This window comes from Leptopilina boulardi, unplaced genomic scaffold (assembly GCF_019393585.1).
Source record: "Leptopilina boulardi isolate dan_hultmark-lab unplaced genomic scaffold, ZJU_Lbou_2.1 LbouV2_165, whole genome shotgun sequence".
NCBI classification, from domain to species: domain Eukaryota; kingdom Metazoa; phylum Arthropoda; class Insecta; order Hymenoptera; family Figitidae; genus Leptopilina; species Leptopilina boulardi.
In genome coordinates this window covers 1044044-1071069 of record NW_026137713.1, presented here as the reverse complement: position 1 = coordinate 1071069, position 27026 = coordinate 1044044, and the positions used below count along the sequence as shown (strand labels likewise).

At 26.5% G+C, this 27026-nt stretch overlaps 5 protein-coding genes across 6 annotated transcripts; all 5 read right to left on the bottom strand.

The window, feature by feature from the left end:
* Positions 1 to 10306: 10306 nt before the first annotated feature.
* LOC127277066 (uncharacterized) lies at positions 10307 to 11667 on the bottom strand. The gene is made up of 5 exons (XM_051297884.1): positions 11509 to 11667; positions 11075 to 11338; positions 10858 to 10980; positions 10670 to 10768; positions 10307 to 10593 (listed from the first exon to the last, which is right to left on the bottom strand). Exons 2-5 carry the CDS (start codon positions 11315 to 11317, stop codon positions 10450 to 10452), a joined length of 609 nt encoding a protein of 202 aa, XP_051153841.1. The 5' UTR covers positions 11318 to 11338; positions 11509 to 11667; the 3' UTR covers positions 10307 to 10449.
* A 1729-nt stretch (positions 11668 to 13396) lies between these two features.
* On the bottom strand, positions 13397 to 14288 carry LOC127277275 (uncharacterized). Its single transcript, XM_051298253.1, has 4 exons — positions 14240 to 14288; positions 14021 to 14172; positions 13702 to 13791; positions 13397 to 13621 (listed from the first exon to the last, which is right to left on the bottom strand). Exons 2-4 carry the CDS (start codon positions 14168 to 14170, stop codon positions 13478 to 13480), a joined length of 384 nt encoding a protein of 127 aa, XP_051154210.1. The 5' UTR covers positions 14171 to 14172; positions 14240 to 14288; the 3' UTR covers positions 13397 to 13477.
* Positions 14289 to 15656: 1368 nt separating this feature from the next.
* Positions 15657 to 18064, bottom strand: LOC127277188 (keratin-associated protein 5-1-like). Its single transcript, XM_051298066.1, has 10 exons — positions 18032 to 18064; positions 17675 to 17801; positions 17453 to 17548; positions 17259 to 17354; positions 17068 to 17163; positions 16883 to 16978; positions 16667 to 16765; positions 16360 to 16458; positions 16186 to 16275; positions 15657 to 15829 (listed from the first exon to the last, which is right to left on the bottom strand). The coding sequence occupies exons 2-10, from the start codon at positions 17792 to 17794 to the stop codon at positions 15722 to 15724; spliced, it is 900 nt and encodes a 299-aa protein (XP_051154023.1). The 5' UTR covers positions 17795 to 17801; positions 18032 to 18064; the 3' UTR covers positions 15657 to 15721.
* A 1643-nt stretch (positions 18065 to 19707) lies between these two features.
* Positions 19708 to 23310, bottom strand: LOC127277104 (protein delta homolog 2-like). Of its 2 annotated transcripts, XM_051297936.1 has the most exons (11): positions 23181 to 23310; positions 23002 to 23088; positions 22722 to 22814; positions 22154 to 22261; positions 21924 to 22022; positions 21406 to 21504; positions 21073 to 21171; positions 20841 to 20939; positions 20256 to 20357; positions 20067 to 20153; positions 19708 to 19965 (listed from the first exon to the last, which is right to left on the bottom strand). In XM_051297936.1, the coding sequence occupies exons 2-11, from the start codon at positions 23086 to 23088 to the stop codon at positions 19900 to 19902; spliced, it is 939 nt and encodes a 312-aa protein (XP_051153893.1). In that variant the 5' UTR covers positions 23181 to 23310; the 3' UTR covers positions 19708 to 19899. The 2 variants fall into 2 exon arrangements, with proteins under 2 accessions (XP_051153893.1, XP_051153894.1); XM_051297937.1 differs by lacking the exon at positions 21406 to 21504.
* Positions 23311 to 24857: 1547 nt separating this feature from the next.
* LOC127277184 (uncharacterized) lies at positions 24858 to 26657 on the bottom strand. Its single transcript, XM_051298063.1, has 7 exons — positions 26589 to 26657; positions 26416 to 26502; positions 26181 to 26285; positions 25946 to 26050; positions 25734 to 25841; positions 25297 to 25383; positions 24858 to 25104 (listed from the first exon to the last, which is right to left on the bottom strand). The coding sequence occupies exons 2-7, from the start codon at positions 26500 to 26502 to the stop codon at positions 25039 to 25041; spliced, it is 558 nt and encodes a 185-aa protein (XP_051154020.1). The 5' UTR covers positions 26589 to 26657; the 3' UTR covers positions 24858 to 25038.
* Positions 26658 to 27026: the final 369 nt, after the last annotated feature.

Genomic DNA, 27026 nt, shown 5'->3' with positions numbered 1-27026 from the left:
TTACCGTTTATTTATGCCTTGTGGCGCGGTATATATATATATGAATCGATAATGTGACGAGAAACTCGTTAGGAACGAAGATATTTACTTCATAGTTTCCAAAATGAAAATTGGTATTTAATGGGATTTTCATAATTGATTTATATAATAATTAACAACGTAGAAAGATTCCGCAGAAAGTACCATATATATATATCTCTAAATTCCATGAAAATTATCCTATTAAATTCCAGAGGAATTCCATACAAAACTTCCATAAATGTATTTTCTGTATATAGATTATTTTGAGAAAAATAATTTTTCTACACTATACAGTGGATTTAGATTTTTTGAAAAAGAATTTTCCCTATCAAAAAAAGATTTTTTACCTGCAACAAAATCGTTTGATTATAGGCAATTTTAGTTTTTGTAACGAAATTTTGGTTAGCTGAAACAAAGTCGTAGAATTATTAACATTTAATTAGCCCAATCAAATAATTTAATTCGCTCAAAAAAAAATTTGTTTGAACTAACTAAACATTTTTGTTATGCCAACAGGAAATACCGAATCAAATTTTTTGGTCGACTTAAAAAAAAAGTAGTTTTGGTTTGCTTATAAATACCAACAAAATTTTGGTTAATCTGACTAAATATTTTTCACATAGCGCTTCAAATGTTTAGAATTTGGAAAAAAAATCGTTGACATTTTTTTTTTTTTTGACAAAGTTGGGCATGAAAATACGTAGACAATACTCGTCTGGATGGGCACATCGTTAATAAACCGAGAAGAAGGATCATTAATCATCGGCTATCTCGGTTTCAGGCTTGCTGGTGCAAATACTGCGGGAGATATTTACTTAAACATGCACGTAGCGCATGTACCTATGTCCACACGTTACCGCACATATATATAGAGACCTTATATGGGAAAATACTCTAGACAAGAGACGATAAAAAGGAGTATTCAAAAAAAAAAAAGTCATTCTGATAAATTCTTTTGAATTAACTTTCACCCTTTTGGAAAAAAGAAGGCGCTTGAAAATTTTTCCAAAAAAAACATTTTGTATATAGCTGAAAAAGCAAGACCATACTCCAAATGGTCATCGACCTGAGAACGACGCAGAATCATTTTCGGTTTTGTTCGATATATACTATATAGAAGCGGTAAAATCTACCTCGCATCACCAACATGGCGGACCGTTAACCTGTAGATGTGTAATATACAGGTACAAACATTCACATACATTCTCAGATCATGTTTTCATTCGCGCACATTTCCCACATGAACACATATGCAATTTGACGAATACATACACAATCACAATGGTATACAATATATATATATATATATACTGACCAATTGTGTACAATCTCTCTCTCCCTCTCTTTGTCTATTCGAAATGCACTCAACTTTTTCGAATTTTTTACAAGATGATAAACACGAAATTTTGGTATACTTGACGATGCAACTGGCTGCTGTTCCGACATAAATTAAACTGCATAGGTTGCACCCCAATCAGCTCATGTTCCATCGTCGTGCAGTGGAGTATTAACCAAATGCATGTATTTGTTTACGTGGGTGTGTCATCAATGCGCATCGGGGACTGGATAAATTTCTACGTGTGCCAAAAATTGGTATCATATAGGGCGTGTATATGTTAACCAGGGCTTTGTTTATAGACCACGAGAACTTAATTGATAAAAATAATTATTCCAAGGGACAAATTTTCTTAAAAATGAATTTTTTTTTTTGTAGATTTCATTAAAAAAAAACATGGTACCAAAAAACCGGTATCAAATTTGTATTCTTGTAACAAATATATTGTATGAGTACAACAGTAAAGATTCTTTGCGTTTTGTGTTGAATAAAATTTTGATTGAAAAAAAGATTAATCATATGGAAATCTTGATGTTTATTTATTTTTTTTTTTTTCCTCACAAAATGAATGTTGCGGTCAAATCATATTTTCATTATCGATAAAAATCCAAATGCTCAATGTTGGAGAAAATAGAAATTGAAATTAACTATGGCATGAAATCTCGTGCGAATTCAATGAATATGAAAAATATGCGAAAATTATCCACGAAATTGGCATTCTTTGCGCGTTTTCTTCTTTTTTCTATAGCGTATATATATATATATATATATATATATATATATAGCCTTTAGAAATATATTATACCAGCGACAAATAAAATTTAGCTCAAAAGTGCCCACTCTTAAGTCTTCACATTTTGTCATATAAAAAACTATATAGCTTTTAAAAGAACACTAAGTGGACAGATTACAATCAAAAAGAGTATAAATCCGTAGCGATATTGCATTTAATGTTGTCAACAGGACGCATAGAAACGAGAGCCGTGAAAGAGAGAGAGAGAGAGAGAGGGAGGGAGGGAGATAGAAAGGATTGAACGACTCTGACGAGCGCAGGTTCTTTTTTAATTGAAAATTCAAGTGCCCTTGCAATCTTAATTAAGGGTTGGAAATTTTCAGCTCGATCGATTGAACAAACGAGTGCACACACAGAACCAACGTTCGTTGCTACTATCGAGACCGTCGGCCAATGGTCACTCGCTCTTCACACTTTACATGGCTACTTCAATATATATATATATATATATATATATATGTATATATAAATTTACCACCCCCCTGTCCCCCTATTTTATCCAAAATTCTCTCTCTTCTTTGTAAAATTGCACATTCTCCTCTACGTACACAATTCTAGTCATGCCAACCAGCTTCCAACCAACTGAATATTTCATGCGATCCTACGCTCTTTCTTCATCTATATAAATATTGCAACTTTAACAGCAGTTTTATTCTGGTTAGAGCTTTTTTGCATTATCCAAATTCTCCTTTTTTTAATATTTCTCTGTTAATGCAACTTGAAAAAAAAAATTTCAAATACTACTGTATCAAGGAAAATTTTTTTCAAACCATAGCAACTGTTTCTATAGCAACCACTTCCATAGCAACCGGAACCTTAATAACTGGTACCATAGCAACTGTTTTTATAAGAACTGGTACCAAAAAACCGGTACCATAGCAATTTTTCTATGACAATTGGTACCATAAAAAAGGTACCATGGAAACCGGTATCATAGCAAACGGTATTACAGCAACTGGTATCATATAAACCGGTACCATAGCAACCGGTGCTATAAAAACTGGTACCATATAAACCATTACCTAGCAACCAGTACCATAACCAGTACCATATGACTTTTGTTACCATAGAATCCGGTACTATGGAAACCGGTACCGTAGCAGTTGATACCATAGCAACGGTATCATAGTAACCGGTACCATAGTAAACGATACCATAGTAAACGGTACCATAGTAAACGGTACCCTAGTAAACGGTACCATAGTAAGCGGTACCATAGTAACCGATACCATAATAAGCGGTATCATATAGAAACCGGTACCATATAGTAACCGGTACCTTATAGTCACCGGTATCTTAGTAACCAGTACCATAGAATAACCGGTACCATATTGTACCCGTTACCATAGTAACCAATACCATATAGTAACCGGTACCATAGTAACCAGTACCATAGAATAACCCGCACCATATTGTAACCGTTACCATAGTAACCGGTACCATATAGTAACCGGTACCATAGTAACCGGTACCATAGTAACCGGTACCATAGTAACAAGTACCACAGAATAACCCGCACCATATTGTAACCGTTACCACAGTAACCGGTACCATATAGTAACCGGTACCATATAGTAACCGGTACCATAGTAATCGTTACCATATAGTAACCGGTACCATAGTAACCAGTATCATAGAAGAACCGTTACTATAGTAACCGGTATCATAGAATAACCCGTACCATATTGTAACCGTTACCATAGTAAGCGCTACCATATAGTAATCGTTACCATATAGTAACCAGTATCATAGAAGAACCGTTAGTATAGTAACCGGTATCATAGAAAAACCGGTAGCATAGTAACCGGTACCATAGTAACCAGTATCATAGAAGAACCGTTACTATAGTAACCGGTATCATAGAAAAACCGGTAGCATAGTAACCGGTACCATATTGTAACCGTTACCATATAGAAATCGGTACCATATAGTAACCGGTACCATAGTAACCAGGATCATAGAATAACTGTTACCATAGTAACCGGTATCATATTGAAACCGGTAGCATAGTAACCGGTATCATATTGTAACCGCTACCATAGTAACCACTACCATAGAATAACCGGTACCATAGTAACCGGAACCATAGCAACAGGTGCCATGACATTTGTTTGAATTGACAAAAAAATTGTGTTAATATAAAAAAAAATTTATTTAAAAGAAGTATAATACACCCACATGTATAAAGAGGCTAGAAAACATAATTAACAATAATAAATTAAAAAATTGAAAAATCTACAATCATGAATAATTATCATTATCATAATAATCAAAGTTGAATTTTAAATTTGCGCCTGCATAATGCAACCAGGAAAGCGTGTAGGCAAAAAAATGCAAATATCGAAATATTTTCTATACTTTAAAATTGTGTATCTTAAAAAAAAGTATTTTTACCTTTTTTTTTTTATTAAATTAAAAAAAAAAATTTTAATAAGTGAATTTTTTTTTGTTTGCATTATTTTCTGGCGCGTAAAGCGTAAGTTTTTAATGCATAAGGTCTATAACAGAAGTCCTTCTTATCGACAAAATTTTCATTGAGTGGTTCTTTAGCAAACATTACGCTTGCGCACGACTACTAAAGTTCTCACATTATTCAAGAGATGTCGTTCGAAGCCTACTTAATGAACCGGGAATATTTTGTCCAATATTCTTGAGGGATTCCGAATAATTTTTGTCCTAACGCTCTCCCCTTTTTGTTTAAATTCGCTCTTTGACAATGTTTCTTGCTTTTACTTAAAAAAAAAAAAACCACACAAATAAATAATTTACTTTTACGTTATATTTTTTTTAAGAAATTCTTTTTTAATGATATTAGAGAAGTAATTTAATATTAATTTAAAATGAAGATGTTAATTATATAAATTAAATTTTAAAGAGATATTAAAAATCTTAATTATTCATTGATAATAATTATTAATTATTTAATTATTAATTGTTTAAGTATTAATTATTAAATTTTAATTAAAATTTAAAAAAAAATGATAAATGTATTTAAATATTTGTGAGAAATTTAGAAAAAAATGTTACTTTTGAAAAAATTTAAAAAAAACTACGATCCGTTGAGAAATACATACATTAAGGGCACATCTGAGCACAAAACGAGAGAATATTTGCAAGTGACCATTTATAATGTTAACCCTTCTCGCACATCCTGGTGCGACTACTTAGTCGCACTTATAAATGGAGAGATGACCAGTGGGGTGAGTTCAAAAGTTCACATGAAAAACAGCCTCAGGAAATTACTAGAAAATGATAAACGCTCCATTATTTTTCCTCCATAAAATAAAAAATATGAAAAAAAAAATTAACGTTTCGTTTATTGTTTTTAATAAAAGAATTTTTGAAAAATATGATCTGAGAAGTAAGGACAATAATCTAGCAATTTCTTTTCCTGAAACATTCCCTGGAAATGTGTGTATTAAATTTTACCTATATATATATATACAAGACAGTAAAGTGGAGATTGCAGAAAAAGGAATATTGCACATCTCGGACTTTACTTTGTCGTTTCTGGCTCCTGTTTCATTGCAACACTCGATCCTTTCTTTTATCGCTGGTAAACATTATTACTGGGGAGCTTTTCGAAGCCTGCAAAGGATTTACAGAGAGCCATAATACCTCAACATCTAACGTCTATTTTACTTCTTTTGCCATTTAAACTTCCAGTAGACTTTTCCCCATAATGGATACGACCTACTTTATCCGTTGAAAAAAAAAGTATATTCAAATAAGAATTCGCGCTTTTTTTTTTCTTAAAAAAAAGAAAGCTGGAGTCATTTTTGTTGCAGTACAAAATGAGTCAAACGAGATAGAGTGGCGCCACCTACGAGGCACATTTTTGATGCACTCAAAAATGAGTCATTCGAGATAGAGTGGCGCCACCTACGAGGCACATTTTTGTTGTACTTCAAAAAGTACGTGCGTACGTTACTAATTTTTGAGATCTGATTTTTTTTTCTGTGTTATTAGTAGCAAAATAGTTTTGAAAATTTTATTAAATATATGCAATTATTTTTTTTCAAAATTTTTTTTTTTTTGCATTATTTTTTTTCCCCAAAAAAGATAAGATACTCAATTTATCGACAAAAAAATATATATTTATTATTTTACCTGAAGAAATTGATTCCTTATTATGAATTATATATGTATATATATATTTCACAATAAATAATCTTATCTGCATTTGAAATCGATTTTTTTTTTATCGACTTAAGTGTTTTTATCGCAATGTGTGCATTTCATGTTTTTTCCACTCAATTTCATCGCTCGTTGAGAAAGGCTTTTTTTTCTGTATTTCGAGTTAGGTATCGAGCTCGCCAATTTACAGTAAAAAGAAAACTGTAAAACTTTGAAAGGGGGCTTTAAAATAGTTGGCGCACATAAAGAAAAAAAGAGACAAAAAAAAACACGCATTTTATGTTAAAATAATGCAAGGTGGAACTTTTTTTTTGTTCTTATTTTTTCTTGAAATTTTTCCCACTTTTTTGGGATTTTAATTTTTGTTCAATTTTTTTTTGATATTTCACCTATAGTTACTATCCGGAATTTACGTTGCTTAACCTTGACGATCGCAAAGCTATGACGCTACCACTAAAACCAATTACACTGAAGAAAGCATTTGGTATTGACAACCAAACATTTGGTTGGTATTAAGGAACAAAAATTTTTTTCTTGGATTAACAAAATTTTAATTGTTTCAACCAAAATTTTTTTGACACAACCAAAGTTAGAAAAAAAGGATTTTTCTTGTCCTAATTAAATTTTAATTGGGACAACCAAAATTTTGTTGATTCAACAAAAAAATTTTTGATTGTCAATACCAAACCCTTTTTTCAGTGTAACACTTTGTTTTTCCTGTGCCTTTTTTTTTGTTTATTTATTTTTCTTTCATATTTTGTAATTTTTATTTTTTATGATATTAATTTTTCTTTGATCAAATTTCCCTATCTTTATCAATGCGTTTCTTCAATCTGAAAATTTTCCACCTCTCTCGACATGTGACTATATTTTTTTGTTTTCATAACGAGCGTTGTGACAAGTCGCGTCGAGTAAACTGAAAGAATTTATATAAAAAAAAAAAAAAAAAAAAAAAAAAAAATTAGTCTCACACTCTTTGCGTAATTCCAACTTTTTTAGAAAGTAAGGTCACGACTAAAACGCAAGTAGTGGCAAGCAAAATAAAAAAATAAAAAAAAAAAAAAACTTTTGTTTCCAAAGGGAAACCGCAACGAGACCCACACTCTTTTACCCTCGGAACAACTTCACGCTCGAGCTGCGAAGGCAGTTAAAGCATCGCACACACTTAGTTTAATTGCGATAATTATAAGTCGCAAGCGATCCTTTCTGCTTCTTTTTAAATAAGTTTTTCACTTGTCATTACACTCTGTTATCTTCTTTCATTAAAAATCTACCTAGATCCATTTCAGAAAATATTCCTCCCTTATACAAATAGAAAATCTTTTCATTTTTTTTTTTCTGAAAAATTTATTTTCCCAATTAAAAGTCATTTGAGAAAGACGTTAATTACATTTAGAAAAAATGCTTTCAAATTTTGTTTATAATTTACTTCCATTTTTAATTGACTTTGTTCCTTTTTTTTTTGAGAGAGGGGAAAAAAATAATATAATTTTTTATTTAAACAATTTTTTTTAAAATTATTTCCCTTTATGATTTATTTTTTTTTTTTCGTAAAAATAACATTTGAATTTGTAATTCGACTTAAATATATAAAAAAGAGTAGTTACAGCAAGTTTGTCACATTAAAGTTTTTGCGTAATGTTTAATGGTGTTTGTTTCTGAAACAGTTTCGTAAAAGTTTCATTTTTGATTCGATGTCTCGCGGAAATGTTTGTCGTCGGGGCAAATTTACTAAGTTTTTTTTTTTTATTTTTATAGCCGAAACAATGTTCGACATGAATATACGCGAATTCGAAATTGAGAACAAGCTCTTTACGAGGGACTTTGCTGCCACTCGCTTTTTATTTTTACGATTCGTCGCCTCGCTTTCTTTGACGCAGATTTGATTCAACTTGAGAGGCCATCCGGAAACCACCATCAAACTTGAAGGCAATCTTCATACACCGCGAGTTATATGTCGGCTATATATATTTCCCTCTTAAAAAAGATAAATAAAAAGTTCCCTTATTTATATATATATATATATATATATATATATATATATATATAAAAAACTAATAAATATTTTTAAATTGATTTTTTACAAAGATATCTACTTATTAAATGCGGAAGAAAAAAAGATTAATAATTAAGACGATTAGGGTTTTGATCGCGTGTTAAGAAGGAACAAATGTTTTTTTAATTCAGTAACTTAACAGTACAGACCATAGTTTCTGGTTCTTGTTTCCTGTGGTTAAACATTACTTCCGAGTCACGCGACTTCTTTGTCTGTAGGGTAACATAATTTAATTAACATAAATGTCTTTATTATCAGTAGTTTAGTTATTTACTTACTTACTTCGTGTCTGACTCAAATTTACCACCTTACCGACTGATAAAAAACAGATTTTTTTTTGAAAATTGAAAATATATAAAATTACCGACGCAGAAATCTACCGTACCGACTGATGGTAAAGAAATTTTTGAAAAGGGAAATGTTTTGGAAACTGCTAATATAAAAAATTACCGACATAGAAATCTACCTTACCGACAGATGGTAAAAAAGATTTTTTGAAAATATAAAAAATTACCGACACAGAAATCTGCCTTACCGACCGATGACAAAACAGATTTTTTAAAAATGAAAATATAAAAAATTACCGACACAGAAATCTGCCTTACCGACCGATGGCAAAACAGATTTTATAAAAATGAAAATATAAAAAATTACCGACGCAGAAAGCTACCTTACCGACTAATGGTAAAGAAATTTTTGAAAAAATAAAAATATAAAAAATATGTCATAGTAAACTACCTAACTGACAGATGGTAAAGCAGTTTTTTTGAAAAATAAAAAAAAATTACTGACACCGAAATCTACCTTACCGACTGATAGTAAAACAGCTTTGGAAAAAGTTAATAAATTTTCAAAAAAATATTTACCATCAGTCGGTAAGGTAGATTCCTGTGTCGGTAATTTTTACAGGTTCATTTTTCAAAAATCTGTTTTACCATCCGTCGGTAAGGTAGATTTCTATGTCGGTAATTTTTTTATATTGTCATTTTCCAAAAAAAATGTCTTTGCCATCAGTCGGTATGGTAGATTTCTATGTCGGTTATTTTTTTATATTGTCATTTTCCAAAGAAATGTCTTTACCATCCATCGGTAAGGTAGATTTCTATGTCGGTAATTTTTTTATATTGTTATTTTCCAAAAAATATCTTTACCATCAGTCGGTAAGGTAGATTTCTGTGTCGGTAATTTTTTATATTTTCATTTTTCATAAAAAAATGTGAATTTCTTGAATTTTTCTAAAATAACGAGTCTTGAATTATAAATTATGATTTTTTAAAATAATTAACAAACAATTAAGCTTCTTATTGAACACATGGACAATTATTATTTTATAAAAAATAATGAAGAGCTACAATTAATTTAATACAAAAAAAGTTTTTGACTTTGATTTCTTTTTTTTTTTTTAATCAGTGTATCTCAATAAACTTATAATTAGATTGAAGTAGATTTCCAAGAGGTCGAATTCAAAGTAATAAATCTTGGAGCCCCGATGTGTCGTGCTTGTCTTACGCGGTTTTGTCGCTAAAATCTATTGCCATACCCTTAAGTTGTCCCTCTCGGTACTTGGTGCATACTATTTGGCTGCCCTGGTGTCTCGTGTAACTTCTTCAGAACGACTATAGGCTCAAGTGCCAGACGATGCTGGACAATTTGATAATTGGATCTGCGGCTACGACGTGATTTAATGCTCTCGGGGTTTCAGTTGACCATTGGGGGGGGGGGGGCTTTATCGTAAAACGAGGGCATTGAGAGTAACAAGTATAACAAACAGCAGCCAATATACATATATATATATATATAGCATTCAATCTATTTTCAGATTTTATGTATTCAATTTTTCGTTTCTTAATAATATCATTGGGAAAAAACATTTATTTGATTCAAATATAATCGATTACATGACTTGATTATCAAATTAAAAAATTATAATTTTAAAGAGTCAGGTAAATAGAGTATTTGCTAATTAATTTTAATGCAATTGGTGTTTATTGATTCTTTGATAGATTACAGTTTGCTAATTTTTTTTTTTTTAATTTTTGTTTCTAAAAAATACATGTTAGAAATCGTAAATTTTATTTTGGCAGCCAGTATAGAAAGTGTTCCAGATTAGTTTTCGGTTTCCTCCATTTGTTCTTCAACACTGACAACATCGTCCATAAATTCTTCTGGGACGAGTTCGTTCCTACGACGGCATTTTCTGTCTCTCCTGGAGCACAATGATCCTCTGCAGCACGATCGGTTATTTCGGCACTGAAAAATTATTTAATTAATTAATTTTTTTAATTAATTAATTTTAATTTTTTTTTTAAATTAAAAGTTTACGTACACTTTCACCATTTCGGCGGCAACGTTGTTGACGACGTTCGCATCTTTGATTATTACGATTGCAGGACAATCCACGGCAGCATCTGTTTTGACGATTGCACTGAAAATGGAAAAAGAAATTTGTAATAGAATTTTTTTTTTTTTGCTTCAAAGAAAAAAAATTCTGTAATTTTAATTTTCTTGACTTACGCGTTGTCCTTGTCTTCGGCAACGTCTACCATCATCACCACCACCACCACCACCTCGTCTTTCGCACTGCCTTGAACGACGATTGCATTGCAATTGACGGCAGCATCGATTTTCCCGATTGCACTATAAGAGAAAATTTAATTATTTTTTTTTCCAAATTTTTGATTTTTTATAACTTTTTTTTTCATATTTCTAATTATCTAAATTGAAAACTCACTCTTTGTCCACGTCTACGGCATCTTCCAGCGAGTTCATCTAATTCGAGATCAAAATCTGAATCATCTTCTTCTGATTCGAATTCCGTGTCGAGTTCAGTTTCACTTGAATCAACTTCCGGCGATGCTAATTCCTCCGATGATTCCTGTACTGATTCCTGTACTGATCCCTCTACTGATTCCTCAGCAAAAGTTGTCACCACAAGAAAGCCAACACACAATAACAAAATCGTACAAACTTTCATTTTTTTTTTTCCTTTTCTAACCTGGAGAAAGGAAAAATTTTAATTTACAATTAAATAATTTTTTCTATAATTAGACAATTTTTTAATTAATTACCAATAAGAAAATTAAAAACTTCATCGAAATAATTTATTAGCACAAAAAAAAATAAGAAATTTATTATTATTATTTATTTTAATTGAAATAATCTTACCGTTCGTTTTTTAGAGGTCCTGATGTTTCTCCAGAAGAAGAAACTGTTGTGATTACAATTTGAAATTTTGGTCCATTTATACCACCTAAAATCCGTTTCGCATTTTTGATATAAAGATATTTCTCATTGATTGATTGCGATTAATATTCTGATTATGATGACTCTATCAAAACCATCAATTATTGTGCAAAATTTTCTTCTTTTTTTTTCTTTGCAATTGTAATTACTTTTATCTTCATGTGCATAACTAATCTTAGATCTTAAGAAAAAATTTTTTTTAATCTTCAATGACGAAACAGAATCAGCTTTGCATTCGTCAATTAATTTATTGAGGTATCAAGGAACAAATCATTTGTTTAAATGATCTTTTTTTTTTTTAAAAAAAAGGGTTTTGTTATAACCAAATCGAGTTAAAATATAAATAAATTGTGATGAAAGAACATTGTTATTTGTAATTTCGGAAAAATGAAAATTCTGTCAATTAAAAATTCGGATACATTAAAGTTCGGACAAATTAAAATTCGGACAATTTGAAGTTCGGATAAATTAAAATTCGGATAATTTGAAGTTCGGACAAGTTGAAATCCGGACAAATTAAAATTCGATAAATTGGACTTTCTGTCATTTAAAAATTCGTTTGTTAAATTAAAATAAAATTATTTCTGTTAAATTGAAATTCTTTTGAATAAAATAAGTCATGTAAACAAAAAAAATGACTGTAAAATAAAAAATTCTGCCAAACAAAAATTCGATTGCTAAAAATATTGTTATGTAAAAATTCGTGTAAAAAGAAAATCTGTCAAATTTTTTATTTTAAAATTAAAAATTCATCTAAAAAATAATTATTTCTAATAAAATATACTTTAAAATAAAAATTCTAATTGATGAATTTTTATGAGAAATTCATGCACTGCAAAAAAGTCTTAAACATAAATTTAAAAATTTTTTTTTTCTTAAAAATTCTAAAATCTAAAAAAAATTTTAATACATTTTTCATAATATTCTATAAAGGCGTCAATTACATTTTTTTTTAAAATCAAAATTTTAACATGGATCTCTCATTGATAAAAATGCAGTTTTATATTTTTTTACGTAAATTATTTATTAAATAATGTGACAGTTAAGAAAATAAAAAAAAAACATTATTAAATAAAGAATATATAATCTAAAGTTATCTTGAAATTGATAAAAAAAAATGTTTGTTATACAATTATTTTTTTCCTTCACAAAATTGTTTTTGTTAATTCAAGCAGCATTTTGTATTTTAAGTATGAAAAATAAATAAATAAATTCGTTTTTGATATTATTTTTTTTCTTTTCAAAGATTAATTAAAAAGAAAAAAAATTTCAGCTCAAAATAAGTAATGTAGATACATTGCAACAAAAATGTGCCTCGTAGGTGGCGCCACACTATGTTGTTTGGCTCATTTTGAAGTGCAAACAAAAATGTGCCTCGTAGGTGGCGCCAAGTTCTATGTCGTTTGGCTCATTTTGAAATGCAACAAAAATGAGTCCAGATTTTTTAAAAATATTTATTAATAAATTAGAAAAATAAATAAAATTATAATACAGAAATAATAAAATATTTATAAATTTTGTATTATTTTCTTATTTTTTATTTTATTAATAATTATTAATTTTAGTAAAAAGTATAAAACAATATTAAAAATGAATTTTTTCTTTATTTTTTAAATGCGAATTAAAATTTAATTTAAGATAGATTTTATTTTTTTGAAATGCAATCTAATAAACGGGAGGCGTCGAAATAATTTTTTTCTTGATAAGATTAATTTATTTATTCTTTAACCACAGTAGGTTTAGAAAAAGTACATTGTTATATTAATATTTTATTTTTTATTTATTGAATAAATAATTATAAACGGTTTTTAATATAATTATTAGGCAATTAATTTTTTTATTTTAATATATTCCAGTGCATCGTTTTATTTATTTATTTTTTGAAAAAAAATTAATCTTCTTCTTCTTCGTCAAAGTCCTCATGAATATCGATATTTGGAATTAAATCTTCTGGAATCAGTTCTTTCTTTTTTAAACATTTCCTCTGTTTTCTGCAGCATTTTAAATCTTTGCAACATTCATTGTTTCTTCGACACTAAAATAAATCATTTAAAAATAAAAAATGGTTTATAAAATCGATGACTTATAAAATTTTTATTAAGAAAAAATACTCACAGCTTGATTCTCAGTTTTACATGGTTCCTTTACACATTTTTTAGTCTTGTTATCACACTTTAATCTTCGGCAACATCTGCGTTTATTGCACTATGGAAAATTGAAAATTTAATAATTTAGAAAATTAATTTTTGATACTAAAATACATTTATTTTCACATGTAATTAAATAATTAAATAATTAAATATTTAAATTAATTTTATTTTAATTTATTTTAATATTTCTTTGGTTTCTATTTTTTTATTTTATTTTTTTATTTTTTATTTTATTATTTTTTATTTTTTAAATTATTTTTTTAATTAATGTTCAATTTACTTACTTCCTGGCCTTCTTTTTTACATCTCCATGACAATAAATCCTCTACTGATTCTGAATCAAGTTCTTGAATTGATTCTTGTTCTTCTTCATTCGCATAAGTAACGACAATGAAAAATCCAATGCACAGCAATAACAATGTGAAATTTTTCATTTCTTAAACAAAAATGGAATTTTTTTTAATAAAAAATTTTTTTAATTAAAAATTTTTTTTTTTACTTACTTTTATTTGTTTAAACACTTAAAAAGATGCTTTAGAAGTTGAATCAAAATTTATTAATTCCAACAAATATAAATCTCTTTATATACCAGAAAAAGTTCACATTCCTCAAAAATTGCGAACAAAAGAATCGAAGATTAATTAATAATTAATTACATCAAAGATTTTAATCTAATTATCTCGATGATTAATGTCAATAATATTTTTTATTAAGCAATTCTGAGAATAAATTTAATTTCATGAAAAAAGGAGTGTGTAATTTTTTTTTTTTATTTTCTTTAAGTAAATATTTTCGTTTGCACAAGTTTGAAAATTTCAAATATTAAGTGAAAAGTGTATTAAGTAACGAAAAATATTTTATCTATATTTTTTGCATTTTTAAATTTTTAATAAATTTTTATATAATAAAATTTTTTCTTTTTAAAAAGTAATTAGCATACGATAATATAAGTAATAAAATTATTTATTAATTCGTTTTTTCATTATTGTATAAATAAAAAAATAAATAGATTTTAATAAATAAATTAAAAAAATATATTGTTAATATAATTATAATATTGTTATTTTAATATATTGCTTTGGGAGGTAGAAAAAAATTTTTTTTTTAGAAAAACTTGTTATAACAACATTTAAAAATAAAAAAAAATGAATGAAATTAATTAAAAATAAAGAGATTTTAAGGATTTAATTTAATATTTAAAATTAAGATTCTCCAAATGGAATATTTCTTTCTTTTTTAATGTGAGTATTATTTTATCAAAATTATATTTTGTTAACATAAAAATTACACTTGGATAAAAAAAAACTGTCTTTTATTTATAAAGAAGAATTTTTTTTTTAATCTACTTAAATATAAATTCAAAAACTTTTGTAATAATTTTATTTAGTTTCTTTTTCAAATATTTTTTGTTTTTCTTTCTCGAATAATATTATTTATTATTTATTCATAAAGTTTTCCTGAAAAAAATTTCTTTTTTTATACTTGAAAAAAGTGACCTTCGTCTACTAAAAAAGGCTTTACAAAGTTGTTTTTTTTTTTTTTTAAATAGTACAAGTTTTCTAATAAATATTTTGAATTTTTAATTATAATCCTATAAGTTTTATATAATTTAATTAAATTAATAATATTTATAACTTAACAATATAAATTAATATCATTTAATAATATTTTTTTAAATATAAATTCATATATATTAAATTTATAAATATATTCCGTTAAATAAGCAAATTGTATTTTTTATAATTCTGAATATTTTTATTTTTTTGAAAATAATTTTCTAAAATATGTCGAGGATGTTTTATATATATATATATATATATTTATAAAATAAATAAATAATATTATTTCATGCAATATAGACTCTTTATTGAACATTAAAGTGGTTACATATAATATAATATTGTAATACAAAATCCTTTATTTCATTCGTGTCATATATTATTTTTTTAACGAGTGGGAGATTTTTTTTTCTTCTAGATATTTAATTAAGCTTCTTCTTCTCCTGAATCAGTTTCCATATCTCGTCTTCTCATACAACAATTTGTTCTTCTGTTGCACGCCAAGCCAATGCAACAATCTCGATTGTTTCGGCACTGAAAACAAAAAAACAAGATTTTTTTTTTTTTATTTTTACACTCAATAATTAATTTTATTATTACGCGATAATTAATTTTTTTTTATTTTTGCAATAAATTTTTTTCATATATTGAGAATGTAACTCGAAATTATTGCTAAAATTTAATTATTTGAATGAATTTTTTTTTTTTATTTCTTAATTTTTTTTTTCTAAATAAGAAATAATTAATTACAGTATAATATAAAATCTTTTGGATTTTAAAATAATAATCAAATAATTATAAAAAAATAAAAATAATAAAAATATTAAAAATAATTTAAAAAAATTTTTAAAAATAAAAAAAATAATTATTATTATTATTATTGTGCTTACCTCATCGCCCCAACGTCCACAATCTTCACGTTCGCATCTGCCGGCCCACCAATTGCATTTCAGTCCCCTACAGCATCTCATTCCTAAGCACTGTAATAGAAAAATTTTTTTTTTTTAATTTATTTTTTTTTTTTGAGCGAAACAAAAAAAAATAATTTAGTAAAATTTTATTACTGATTGTCCTTGTTTTCGGCAACAACCTTGCCTTCTTTCGCACTTTTTGGTCCTTTCGGAACATCTCATACCACGGCAGCATTTATTATTATTGTTGCACTGTTTAGAATTTAATTTTTAAACTTACGGATTTAATATTTAATTTAATTGAAAATTAATTTTTTTTTAATAATATTAAATTTGAAATTAATTTTTTTTATTAATATTAATTTAAAATTCATTTTTTTCATTAATATTAATTTAAATTTAATTTTTATTAATTTTTTTTTATTAATATTAATTTAAACTATATAATTTGTAAACTTACGGATTGTCCAATTCTACGACATTGATTTCGACGTCTTTCGCATTTTTTAGTACTTGTTGAGCATCTCAAGTTTGTGCAGCATTTATTGTTTGCATCGCACTAAAAATTAAATAAAATATTTTTCTTTTTTAAACAAATTTAATAGTGAAAAATTAAAAGATTTTTTAAAATTATTTTATTTTATTTATAATCTATTAAAAATCAATGTTAACTTACGTTTTGTCCTACATTTCTACACGTTGGTCTTTTAACACACTTTTTAGTTGTTTGAGAACACCTTAAATTTCTACAACAACGATTTGTTGTATCACACTAAAAGTAGAAAAAAAAAAATTGAAAAATTTTATTTATTTATTTTAAATTTAATAAATTTAAATTAGCATTGATCAATATTAACTTACGTCTTGTCCTTCATTTCTACATGCTGGTCTTTTTACACACTTTTTAGTTGTTTGAGAACATCTTAAATTTCTACAACAACGATTTGTTGCGTCACACTAAAAGTAGAAATAAAAATTTAAAAAAAATTTTTGACTATTTATATTAAAAAAAAAAATAAATTTGAATTAATTAAAAATCAATGTCAACTTACGTCTTGTGCTTCATTCCTACATATTGGTCTTTTTACACACTTTTTAGTTGTTTGAGAACATCTTAAATTTCTACAACAACGATTTGTTGCGTCACACTAAAAGTAGAAATAAAAATTTAAAATTTTTTTTGATTATTTATATTAAAAAAAAAAATAAATAAATTTGAATTAATTAAAAATCAATGTCAACTTACGTCTTGTGCTTCGTTCCTACATATTGGTCTTTTTTCACACTTCTTAGTTGTTTGAGAACATCTTAAATTTCTACAACAACGATTTGTTGCATCACACTAAAAAATGAAAAGTATTTTTTTTTTCAATTCAAAATTTTCTATTTTATTTTTCCTTTTTTTATTTGTAGAAATTTTTAATTTTTATTTCTGTTTTTAAAATAAAAATGAAATTTTTTTTTTTACATTTTGTCCTTCCACGCTGCATTTTGGTACTTCAGTGGTTCCACTATCTTCTAAATCTTGGGCAAATGAGAGGACGAATAAAGCGCTCACAAATAAAAATAAGAAAGCGTTACGTTTCATTTTAAAACTAAAAGAAAATTATTAAATTATTATTAAATTATTATGAAAATTAAATTTAAAATTCAATTGAAAGGAAAAAGAAAAACTTAAATTGAAAGATAAATGAATTTTTTTACCCTAAAATGAAAAAATTATTTGTTAACTAAAAAAAAAAAAAGTTGAAATTAAAAGTACTTATCCTACTGAAAAAAAGGAAACTAAAAAAAAAAATACATTTGGCAATAATTGTTCTCTTACTTTGAATTTCAATTAAGACCACTTCTCACCTAGAAGGATTCAAATTGAATTGTTTGGGCAAAAAAAATTTGCATCCATTTATACATGTGGAGATCCGCTTTCCTCGATTTAAGTACTAGCGGTCATTACCTTAGATTAATTATTATTATCAATATTTTACATCCTTATCGAAAGAGTACATTAGCTTATTGTTGCAAGTTGGAAACTGAATTTTGTGTAAACATTTCAAATAAAAAAGTAATAACATATTTTTCGTAAATAATATTCTTTTGAAAATAAACAACAAATTTTCCTTTTTGTATGAATTTCCTAAAAAACATGGAATTTTCCATTTTGTATTTTTTATTCTTCATTTTATTTATTCAATGAAAAATAATAAAATGAAATGAAAATGAAAATCAATAAAAAATTTGCATCAAAAATAAAATATATCCCAAATCAAGGACATTCTGTGCTTCGGAATAATTACAAAAGTATCATACAATTTAAATTTAATAGAATATGTTACCATTTTACTAAAATACTATTAAAACATAAATAAAAATATAACAAACCATTTTTTAGAAAATAAACGAAATAATTATTTAATTTTTTTTACAATAATTTAATAAAAAAAAAAAAAAAATTAGAAATACTATATAAAATTTAATCAATTTTAATTTTTTTTCCATTCTTTAAAAAAAGTCACAAGAGATTAAGAATTTAACTACTTATCAATCAATCACACCAAAATCTATGTGATCAGTTTGGAAGGCGGAGTAAATTTTAAAAAGCAGAATAGAAAGTGGCTATATATTTTTTTTGGCGTTTTTAATTAAATAAAACAATTAAATTTTTTTTGAAAATAATTTTTTACAAATTTTTCTGTTTTTTTATATCCTTAATCATTAGCAACTGTAGCTAACAAAAAAAACGGTCATGGTACCAGTTGCTATGGTACCAATTGACATGGTACCGTTTACTATGGTACCAATTGCTATGGTACCGGTTGCTTTGGTACCGGTTGCTTTGGTACCAATTGCTATGGTACCGGTTGCTTTGGTACCAATTGTTATGGTACCAATTGTTATGGTACCGCTTACTATGGTACCAATTGTTATGGTACCGCTTACTATGGTACCGCTTACTATGGTACCAATTACTATGGTACCAATTACTATGGTACCGGTTGCTTTGGTACCAATTGTTATGGTACCAGTTGATTTGGTACCGGATACTATAGTACCAATTGCTATGGTATCGGTTTCTATGGTACCAATTGCTATGATACCGGTTGCTATGGTAACGGTTTCTATGGTACCGTTTACTATGGTACCAATTGTTATGGTATCAATTGCTATGGTACCGCTTACTATGGTACTCATTTCTATGGTACCAATTGCTATGGTATCGGTTTCTTTGGTACCAATTGTTATAGAACCAGTTGCTTTGGTACCGGTTACTATGGTACCTTTGCTATAGTACCGCTTACTATGGTACCGATTGTTATGGTACCAGTTGCTTTAATACCGGATTCTATAGTACTAATTGCTATGGTACCGGTTTCTATGGTACCAATTGCTGTGGTACCGGTTCGCCAAAGCGAAACTATAATGTTAATTAATAATATAAACTATTAATACTTATTTAATTTATTTAAAGATTTAGGGAAAGAATAGAAGAAACAAGACAAAATGTCCTTGTTAAAATTTTTCAAGAAAGTCATAATTTATTTTACTTTTTTTTTTTTACTATTATTCAAATTCTGTTACAAATAACAATCAATCAATGATAAAATATTTTTCATAATCAAATATTCGTCGACGATTAAGTAAGCTGTTGAATCCAAGGAAAAATTTAATTAAGCTGAGAAATGATTTTTTATTTCTTTAAACACAACGCCTTTGATTACGATCGCATCTTAAAAGACTGCAACATTGACTATTCTCTTGACACTGAAATAGCAAAAAAATTTTATCATAATTTATTTTCAATTTGTAAAATAGTAATTTTTTGTTTATTATTAAAATAAAAAAAAAATTTCTAAATCACATACCCTCTCTCCCAACCAACCACAATTATCACGTCGAACACAACGGTCATTATTACACATCAAACCTCTACAACAATTTCTAATTCTGCACTGTAAAAAAAATGGTTTTATTTATTTTTTTTTATTTGTTATTGTAAATGTAATGTGGTAAAAGTGTTTTAATTTAGGATTCATTTTTTTTACTCCACTTACATTTTGTCCTTCTTGTTGACAATCCTCACTGTTGCGTCTTTCACATCTTCTGTTTCGTTCATTACATCTCAGATTCTGACAACATTGTCCATCATTACGACACTGCGAATTAGAGAAAATTACATCCATCAGTAATTTAATTTTTTTTAAAACGTTTTTTTTCCGAGTATTATTAATTACTTAATACTAATGTAATTATTAATATTAATATTATTACTAATATAATGACTAATACTAATTACTAATACTAATTACTAATACTAATTACTAATAGTAATTACTAATACTAATTACTAATAGTAATTACTAATACTAATTACTAATACTAATTACTAATACTAATTACTAATACTAATTACTAATACTAATTACTAATACTAATTACTAATACTAATTACTAATACTAATTACTAATACTAATACTAATACTAATACTAATACTAATACTAATACTAATACTAATACTAATACTAATCACTAATACTAATTACTAATACCAATTACTAATACCAGTTACTAATACTAATTACTAATTATTAATTTTAATTATTAATTATTAATAATGATTAATTTTTATGCACATACTTCTTGACCTTCTCTTCGACATTCATCTCTTCGTCTTTCACATCTTCTATTTCTTTCATTGCATCTTAGATCTTGACAACATTGTCCATCATTCCGACACTACGAATTAGAAAAAAATTAAATTCATCAGTTTCACTTTTATATTTTATTTTATTTATTTCAAAATATTATTATTTTCATAATATTAATATTAATACCAATTACTACTAATAATTAATTTTTATGAACATACCTCTTGACCCTCTCTTCGACACTCATCTCTTCGTCTTTCACATCTTCTATTTCTTTCACTGCATCTGAGATCCTGACAACATTGTCCATCATCCCGACACTACGAATTAGAAAGAATTAAATTAATTAGAAAATTTCACTATTTTAAAATATTTTTTTTTCGTTTATTTAGTAATTACTGAATACTAATATAATTACTAATCGTTACTAATACTAATTATACTAATATAACTACTAATTGTTACAAATACTAATATAATTACTAATCGTTACTAATACTAATTATACTAATGTAATTACTAATTCTAATAATGGTTAATTTTTATGAACATACTTCTTGACCCTCTCTTCGACATTCATCTCTTCGTCTTTCACATCTTCTATTTCTTAGACTGCATCTGAGATCTCGACAACATTGTCCATCATCCCGACACTACAAATTAGAAAAAATTAAATTGGTCAAAAATTTAATTTTTTTAAAGTTTAAAACGTTTTTTCTTATTCGAGTATTTTTAATTGCCCAATATTAATATAATTACTAATACTAATTATAACTAATTACTAATTACTAATTACTAATTACTAATACACACAGAGAAATGATATATTTGTCTCAGAGCCAAATTAACATTTATTTGTTGTAAATACATTTTTATTTGAAACAAATAAAAATTTTTATTTAGATTGAATATAAATTTTATTTATAACAAATAAAATATTTATTTGCGCCAAATAAATAGCATGGCTCTATGAAAAAATATATACGTTTATTTAACTCAAATATATTTATATTTGATTCAAATAAAACATTTTTCTCTTGTAAGTGTAATGGTTAATTTTTGAAGTTTATACCTCTTGACCCTCCCTTCGACATTCGTCTCTTCGTCTTTCACATCTTCTATTTCTTACACTGCATCTGAGATCTCGACAACATTGTCCATCATCTCGACACTACGAATAGAAAAATAATTAATGTCATCAGAAATTTAACCATTTAAAATTTTTTTTTTCTCTATTCCAGTATTATTAATTTTCCTTATTCCTACTAAATTCTAATAATGGTTAATTATTTATGCACATACTTCTTGATTCTCTCTTCGACACTCTTGTCTTCGTTTCCTGAGTAATGGTCTCTCACATATTCTATCATCATTGCATCTGAGATCACGACAGCAACTACGTCTATTGCACTAAAATTTTGAAAATTAATTTTACAATTTTTTTTTTTTCAATACAATAGTCAACATTTTAAAAAAAAATTTCAATGTTTGTTTCATTAGAAATTTTTATCTTATTAATAATGTCATTGATTATGTTTTAATGGTGGTGGAGAAAAGATATATTTTTCTCAAAGCCAAATAAATTTTTATTTGTTTCAAATAAACATTTATTTGATGCAAAATAAATTTTATTTAATTAAAATAAAAATTTTATTTGATTTAAAAAATTTTTTTATTTGATCTGAATAAAAATTTTATTTATATGACAAATAAAATTTTTACTTACGCGAAATTAAAAAATTTATTAAGCTCTGATACGTTTATTTAACTCCAAATATAATATATTTGTTTTAAATAAAAACATTTCTCTGGTTGCATTATTTTTTATTTTAATTATTCTAAATTTAATTAATTATTAAATTATTTTTACCGATTGTCCCTCTCGCATGCAATCACTTCGTTCACATAATTTTAATCTATCATTGCATTGGAGACCCTCACAGCAAACGCGATCGTCGCCACACTTGAAATTAGAAATTAAATTTCTTTTTAATAACAGTGTTTTGTAAATAAAAATTAGAAATAGCAAAATTTTTTTTTTTTTTTTTAATTTTTATTTTAATAATTGGCGTAGTTCTATTTTATTTGTACAGTAAAAATAACTGGATTACTATTTCTAATTTTTAATTAGTTAATTAATTACAACTTACTTGATTACCATCGTTTACACATTCTTGACCATTGATGGCAAAGACAAAAAGTCCAGCGCACAATATTACAGGGGTGCAAAATTTCATCTAATTAAACAAATTTTATTTTATTTAAAATTCAATTAAGGATTTTTTTATTTCTTAAAATTTTTTTTATTAAAATAATTGACAAATTTTACCTTTTAATATTACTGAAATCGATTATATAGTCTTCAAAATTAAACCTGAAATTGCTGTTAAACAAAAATTTTCTTACAATTTATATACTCAAAAAAAAAATTTTTTTTTTATCATTGTATTATTTTATTTAAACAAAAATGAGTGTCATATGCTTAAAAATGAAATGTTTTTTTTAAATTCTTTTTTCCTTTTTCGAATTTACAATGTATTTTAGTTGCTAAATGAAAATCAATAATTTTATTTATTTCTTCTTGTGTTTTCAGTCTTTGTTTTTCTTTTAATTAAAAATTTACTTTTGTTTTTTTTTGTTGTTGTTCTTTGTTGTTGTATAAATTCATTCTATTTTTAAGGCTTTTTAAAAACAAATAATAAAAATAGATTAAAAATTTTTTGCAATTTAAAATTGTTAATGAAGATTTTGTAAATTATTATTAATTATTATTATTAAATAATTTTAATAGACTACACTCAAACACGAATTGTGGGATATTCATTTAATGTTACTATTAATATTTTTTTCGTCAGAATTTTAAGTATTAAAATAAATTTTTGCCATTAATTCATTTTCAAAAGAAATTTAGAGGGAAGGAAGTCAATTTTTGTGCTACTTAATCAGATCTTGAATTGTCCTTGACTTGACCTTCAAATGTCTTGGAATAACCTTGAAATTACCTTCAAATAACCTTCAATTGACCTTCCAATGATCTTGACTTCACCTTTAAATGTCCTTGACTTGACCTTCAAAAGACTATGAATGTCCATGACTTGACCTTCAAATAAAGTTCAATTCGCGGTTGCTATGGTTCCAGTTTCAATCGTACTGGTTGCTATGGTACCAATTTCTATGGTACCAATTTCTATGGTACCAATTTCTATGGTTCCGGTTGCTATGGTACCGGTTACTATAGTACCAGTTGCTATGGTACAGCTGTTATGGTACCGGTTACTATATGGTATCAGTTACTATATGGTACCAGTTACTATGGTACCGGTTACTATGGTACTGGTTACTATATGGTACCAGTTACTATATGGTACCAGTTGCTATGGTACAGTTGTTATGGTACCGGATACTATATGTTACCGGTCACTATATGGTACCAGTTGCTATGGTACAGTTGTTATGGTACCGGTTACTATATGGTACCAGTTGCTATGGCACCGGTTACTATGGTACCCGTTACTATATGGTACCGGTTACTATGGTACCAGTTGCTATGGTACAGTTGTTATGGTACCGGTTACTATATGGTACCAGTTGCTATGGCACCGGTTACTATGGTACCGGTTACTATATGGTACCGGTTACTATGGTACCAGTTGCTATGGTACCAGTTGCTATAATACGGTTGCTATGGTACTGGTTGTCATGGAAACGGTTTCTATGGTAACTGTTACCATGGGAAACATACAAGTATAAACTATTAATACTATTAATACTAATTTAATTTATTTAAAGATTTAAAGAAAAAATAAATCATTTTATAAAATATAAATCTATAAGCGTTTATAATTTAATATACTCATATAATTCTAAATCTGCAACAAAAAAATTTTTTTTTATTTAAACCTTGATTCAATACCATATTGTTATCAGTATTTTTATTATTTAATTAAAGGTATATATATTATGGAAAAAGTTAAGAATAAAATGAATTAAAAATTTGTTTAGTAAATATTGTTTATGAGATATAATTTATTTAACTTTTTTTATACAAATTTTCAAAATTCCTTTACAAGTTTATAATAATAAATCATTACAATTACAGAAGAATTACAGAAAAAAAAACTATTTTGAATTCATTTATAAAGGTAACTAGTTAAAAATTATTTTTTCCAAAAGTAATCTTCATCTCTTCAAGCACAACGTCTTTGACGACGATCACATCTTAAGAGATTGCAGCATTGTGTGTCGTCTTCACACTAAAAGAGAATGCAAAAAATTTTCTAAATTATTTTTTTTGATTAATAAAATTATATTAATTTATGTTTATTCTAAGGATATTTTTTTGAAGTACTTTTTTTGTTTCTACAATATGAAAAAAAATTGATACTTACAAAACAATATCAAATTACAACTGATTGAAAATGAAAAAAATAATAAATTATATGTACCCTTTCTCCCAACCAACCGCAACCTGCCTGGCGAATACAACGTTCATTACTACATCTCAAACCTCGACAACAATTACGATTTCTGCACTGTAAAAAACAAAATTTTTTTTATAAAATTTATATTTAAATTAACCGGCACCATAGCAACTGGTACCATATAGTAACCGGTACCATACAGTAACCTGTACCATACAGTAACTGGTACCATAGCAACCGGTACCATATTGTAACCTGTACCACAGTTATCGATACCATATAGTAACCGGAACCATACAGTAACCGGTACCATAGTAACCGAAACCATATAGTAACCGGAACCATAGTAACCGGTACCATAGTAAAAGTAACCATATTTTATCCGGTACCATATAGTAACCGGTATCACAGCAACTGGTACCATAATAATTTTTTTTTGTGTACTTATTTGTTTTACTTACTCTTTGACCCTCTCGTTGACAGTCTTCTCCATCATTTCGTCTTCTTTCACATCTTCTTTCTCTTTCATTGCATCGTAGATTTCGACAACATTGTCGATCGTTTCGACACTTGAAAATAATAATAGTAATAATTATTTTTTTTTCTTTTTTTATAATTAAATATTGCAATGAAAATCAAAAAAAAAAATTGCAATTGAATATTATTTACGTACTCTCTGTCCCTCTCGATTACAGTCCTCTCCATCGTTTCTTCTTTCGCATCTTCTTTCCCTTTCATTGCATCGTAAATCTCGGCAACATTGGCGATCATTTCGACACTTGAAAATAATAATTATTTTTCATTTTTTTTATAATATTTTTTTACATTATAATTATAATTAAATTAAATTTTAATTATAATAAAAATAATTTGCAATTTAATTTGTTAATTAAATACTATTTACGTACTCTTTGTCCCTCTTGACGACATTCCTCTCCATCGCCTCTTCTTTCGCATCTTCTTTCCCTTTCACTGCATCGTAAATCTCGGCAACATTGTCGATCGCTTCGACACTTGGAATTAAAAATATTTTAATTATTATAAATTACAATTTTTTTTGTTGACATAATTGTTAATTAATAATTAATCAATTATTTTTTGACATAATTATTTATTCAATTTTATTTAGTTTTCTTTACTTACTCGCTGTCCTTCGTTGGAGCATTCTTGACTACTCACGGCTAAGACAAAAAATCCAACGCTCAAAAGTAAAATCGTGAAAGATTTCATCTAATAAAATTAATTGAAATTAATTAATTAATTCTTTTGCAATTTTTATATAATAAATAATTTCATATTTTTGTTATAAATTTTACCTTATTCTCAATAGGTTTTTTTTTCGTCCAAAAGTGAATTGATGATTAACAAAAAAAGTTTCGCTGATTTTATATTGCCAATAAGTGATGTATTTATCGAACAAAAATATTTTTTTTTTTTTAATTTACCAGTTAATTTTATCTTTTTATTTTTACTTAATGTATCTCAGGTGTGGTGAATGTTAATTAAAAAATATTATCGTTCTTTCAAAAAATAAATGAAATAATTCTTTTTTCAATATAATTATTTATTAAAAAATAAAATTAGCTTTATGTGTTATATAGAATTAAATTAAAGGGAAATTTAAAACAAAACGAAAATATTTAAACAGTTAAATGGAATATAAATTAAAAAATTATTTTTTTTAACTGTTTAATTATTCTTAAATTATCAAGATAACAAACATATAGAATAACAGAATATGGATATAAATATGG

Bases quoted from the DNA above. Each gene is read 5' to 3' on its own strand.
- LOC127277104 (XM_051297936.1), bottom strand. From the start codon at position 23,088: ATGAAATTTTGCACCCCTGTAATATTGTGCGCTGGACTTTTTGTCTTT. The intron at 22,262-22,721 runs GTAAAAATAATT...TCAAAATTTTAG, and splicing joins GCATGCGAGAGGGACAATCG to TGCAATAGACGTAGTTGCTG. The intron at 20,940-21,072 runs GTATGTTCATAA...TCTAATTCGTAG, and splicing joins GTCGAAGAGAGGGTCAAGAG to TGTCGGAATGATGGACAATG.
- LOC127277066 (XM_051297884.1), bottom strand. From the start codon at position 11,317: ATGAAAGTTTGTACGATTTTGTTATTGTGTGTTGGCTTTCTTGTGGTG. The intron at 10,769-10,857 runs GTAAGTCAAGAA...TTCCATTTTCAG, and splicing joins GCCGAAGACAAGGACAACGC to TGCAATCGTCAAAACAGATG. The intron at 10,594-10,669 runs GTACGTAAACTT...ATAATTTTTCAG, and splicing joins GCCGCCGAAATGGTGAAAGT to TGCCGAAATAACCGATCGTG.
- LOC127277275 (XM_051298253.1), bottom strand. From the start codon at position 14,170: ATGAAAAATTTCACATTGTTATTGCTGTGCATTGGATTTTTCATTGTC. The intron at 13,792-14,020 runs GTAAGTAAATTG...AATTTTCCATAG, and splicing joins GTAAAAAAGAAGGCCAGGAA to TGCAATAAACGCAGATGTTG. The intron at 13,622-13,701 runs GTGAGTATTTTT...GATTTATTTTAG, and splicing joins GTAAAACTGAGAATCAAGCT to TGTCGAAGAAACAATGAATG.
- LOC127277188 (XM_051298066.1), bottom strand. From the start codon at position 17,794: ATGAAACGTAACGCTTTCTTATTTTTATTTGTGAGCGCTTTATTCGTC. The intron at 16,459-16,666 runs GTAAGTTTACAA...AATTCTAAACAG, and splicing joins GTCGTAGAATTGGACAATCC to TGCAACAATAATAATAAATG. The intron at 16,276-16,359 runs GTAATAAAATTT...TTTCTATTACAG, and splicing joins GCCGAAAACAAGGACAATCA to TGCTTAGGAATGAGATGCTG.
- LOC127277184 (XM_051298063.1), bottom strand. From the start codon at position 26,502: ATGAAATCTTTCACGATTTTACTTTTGAGCGTTGGATTTTTTGTCTTA. The intron at 26,051-26,180 runs GTACGTAAATAG...ATTATTTTCAAG, and splicing joins GTCGTCAAGAGGGACAAAGA to TGTCGAAATGATCGCCAATG. The intron at 25,105-25,296 runs GTACATATAATT...ATTCTCTTTTAG, and splicing joins GCGGTTGGTTGGGAGAAAGG to TGTGAAGACGACACACAATG.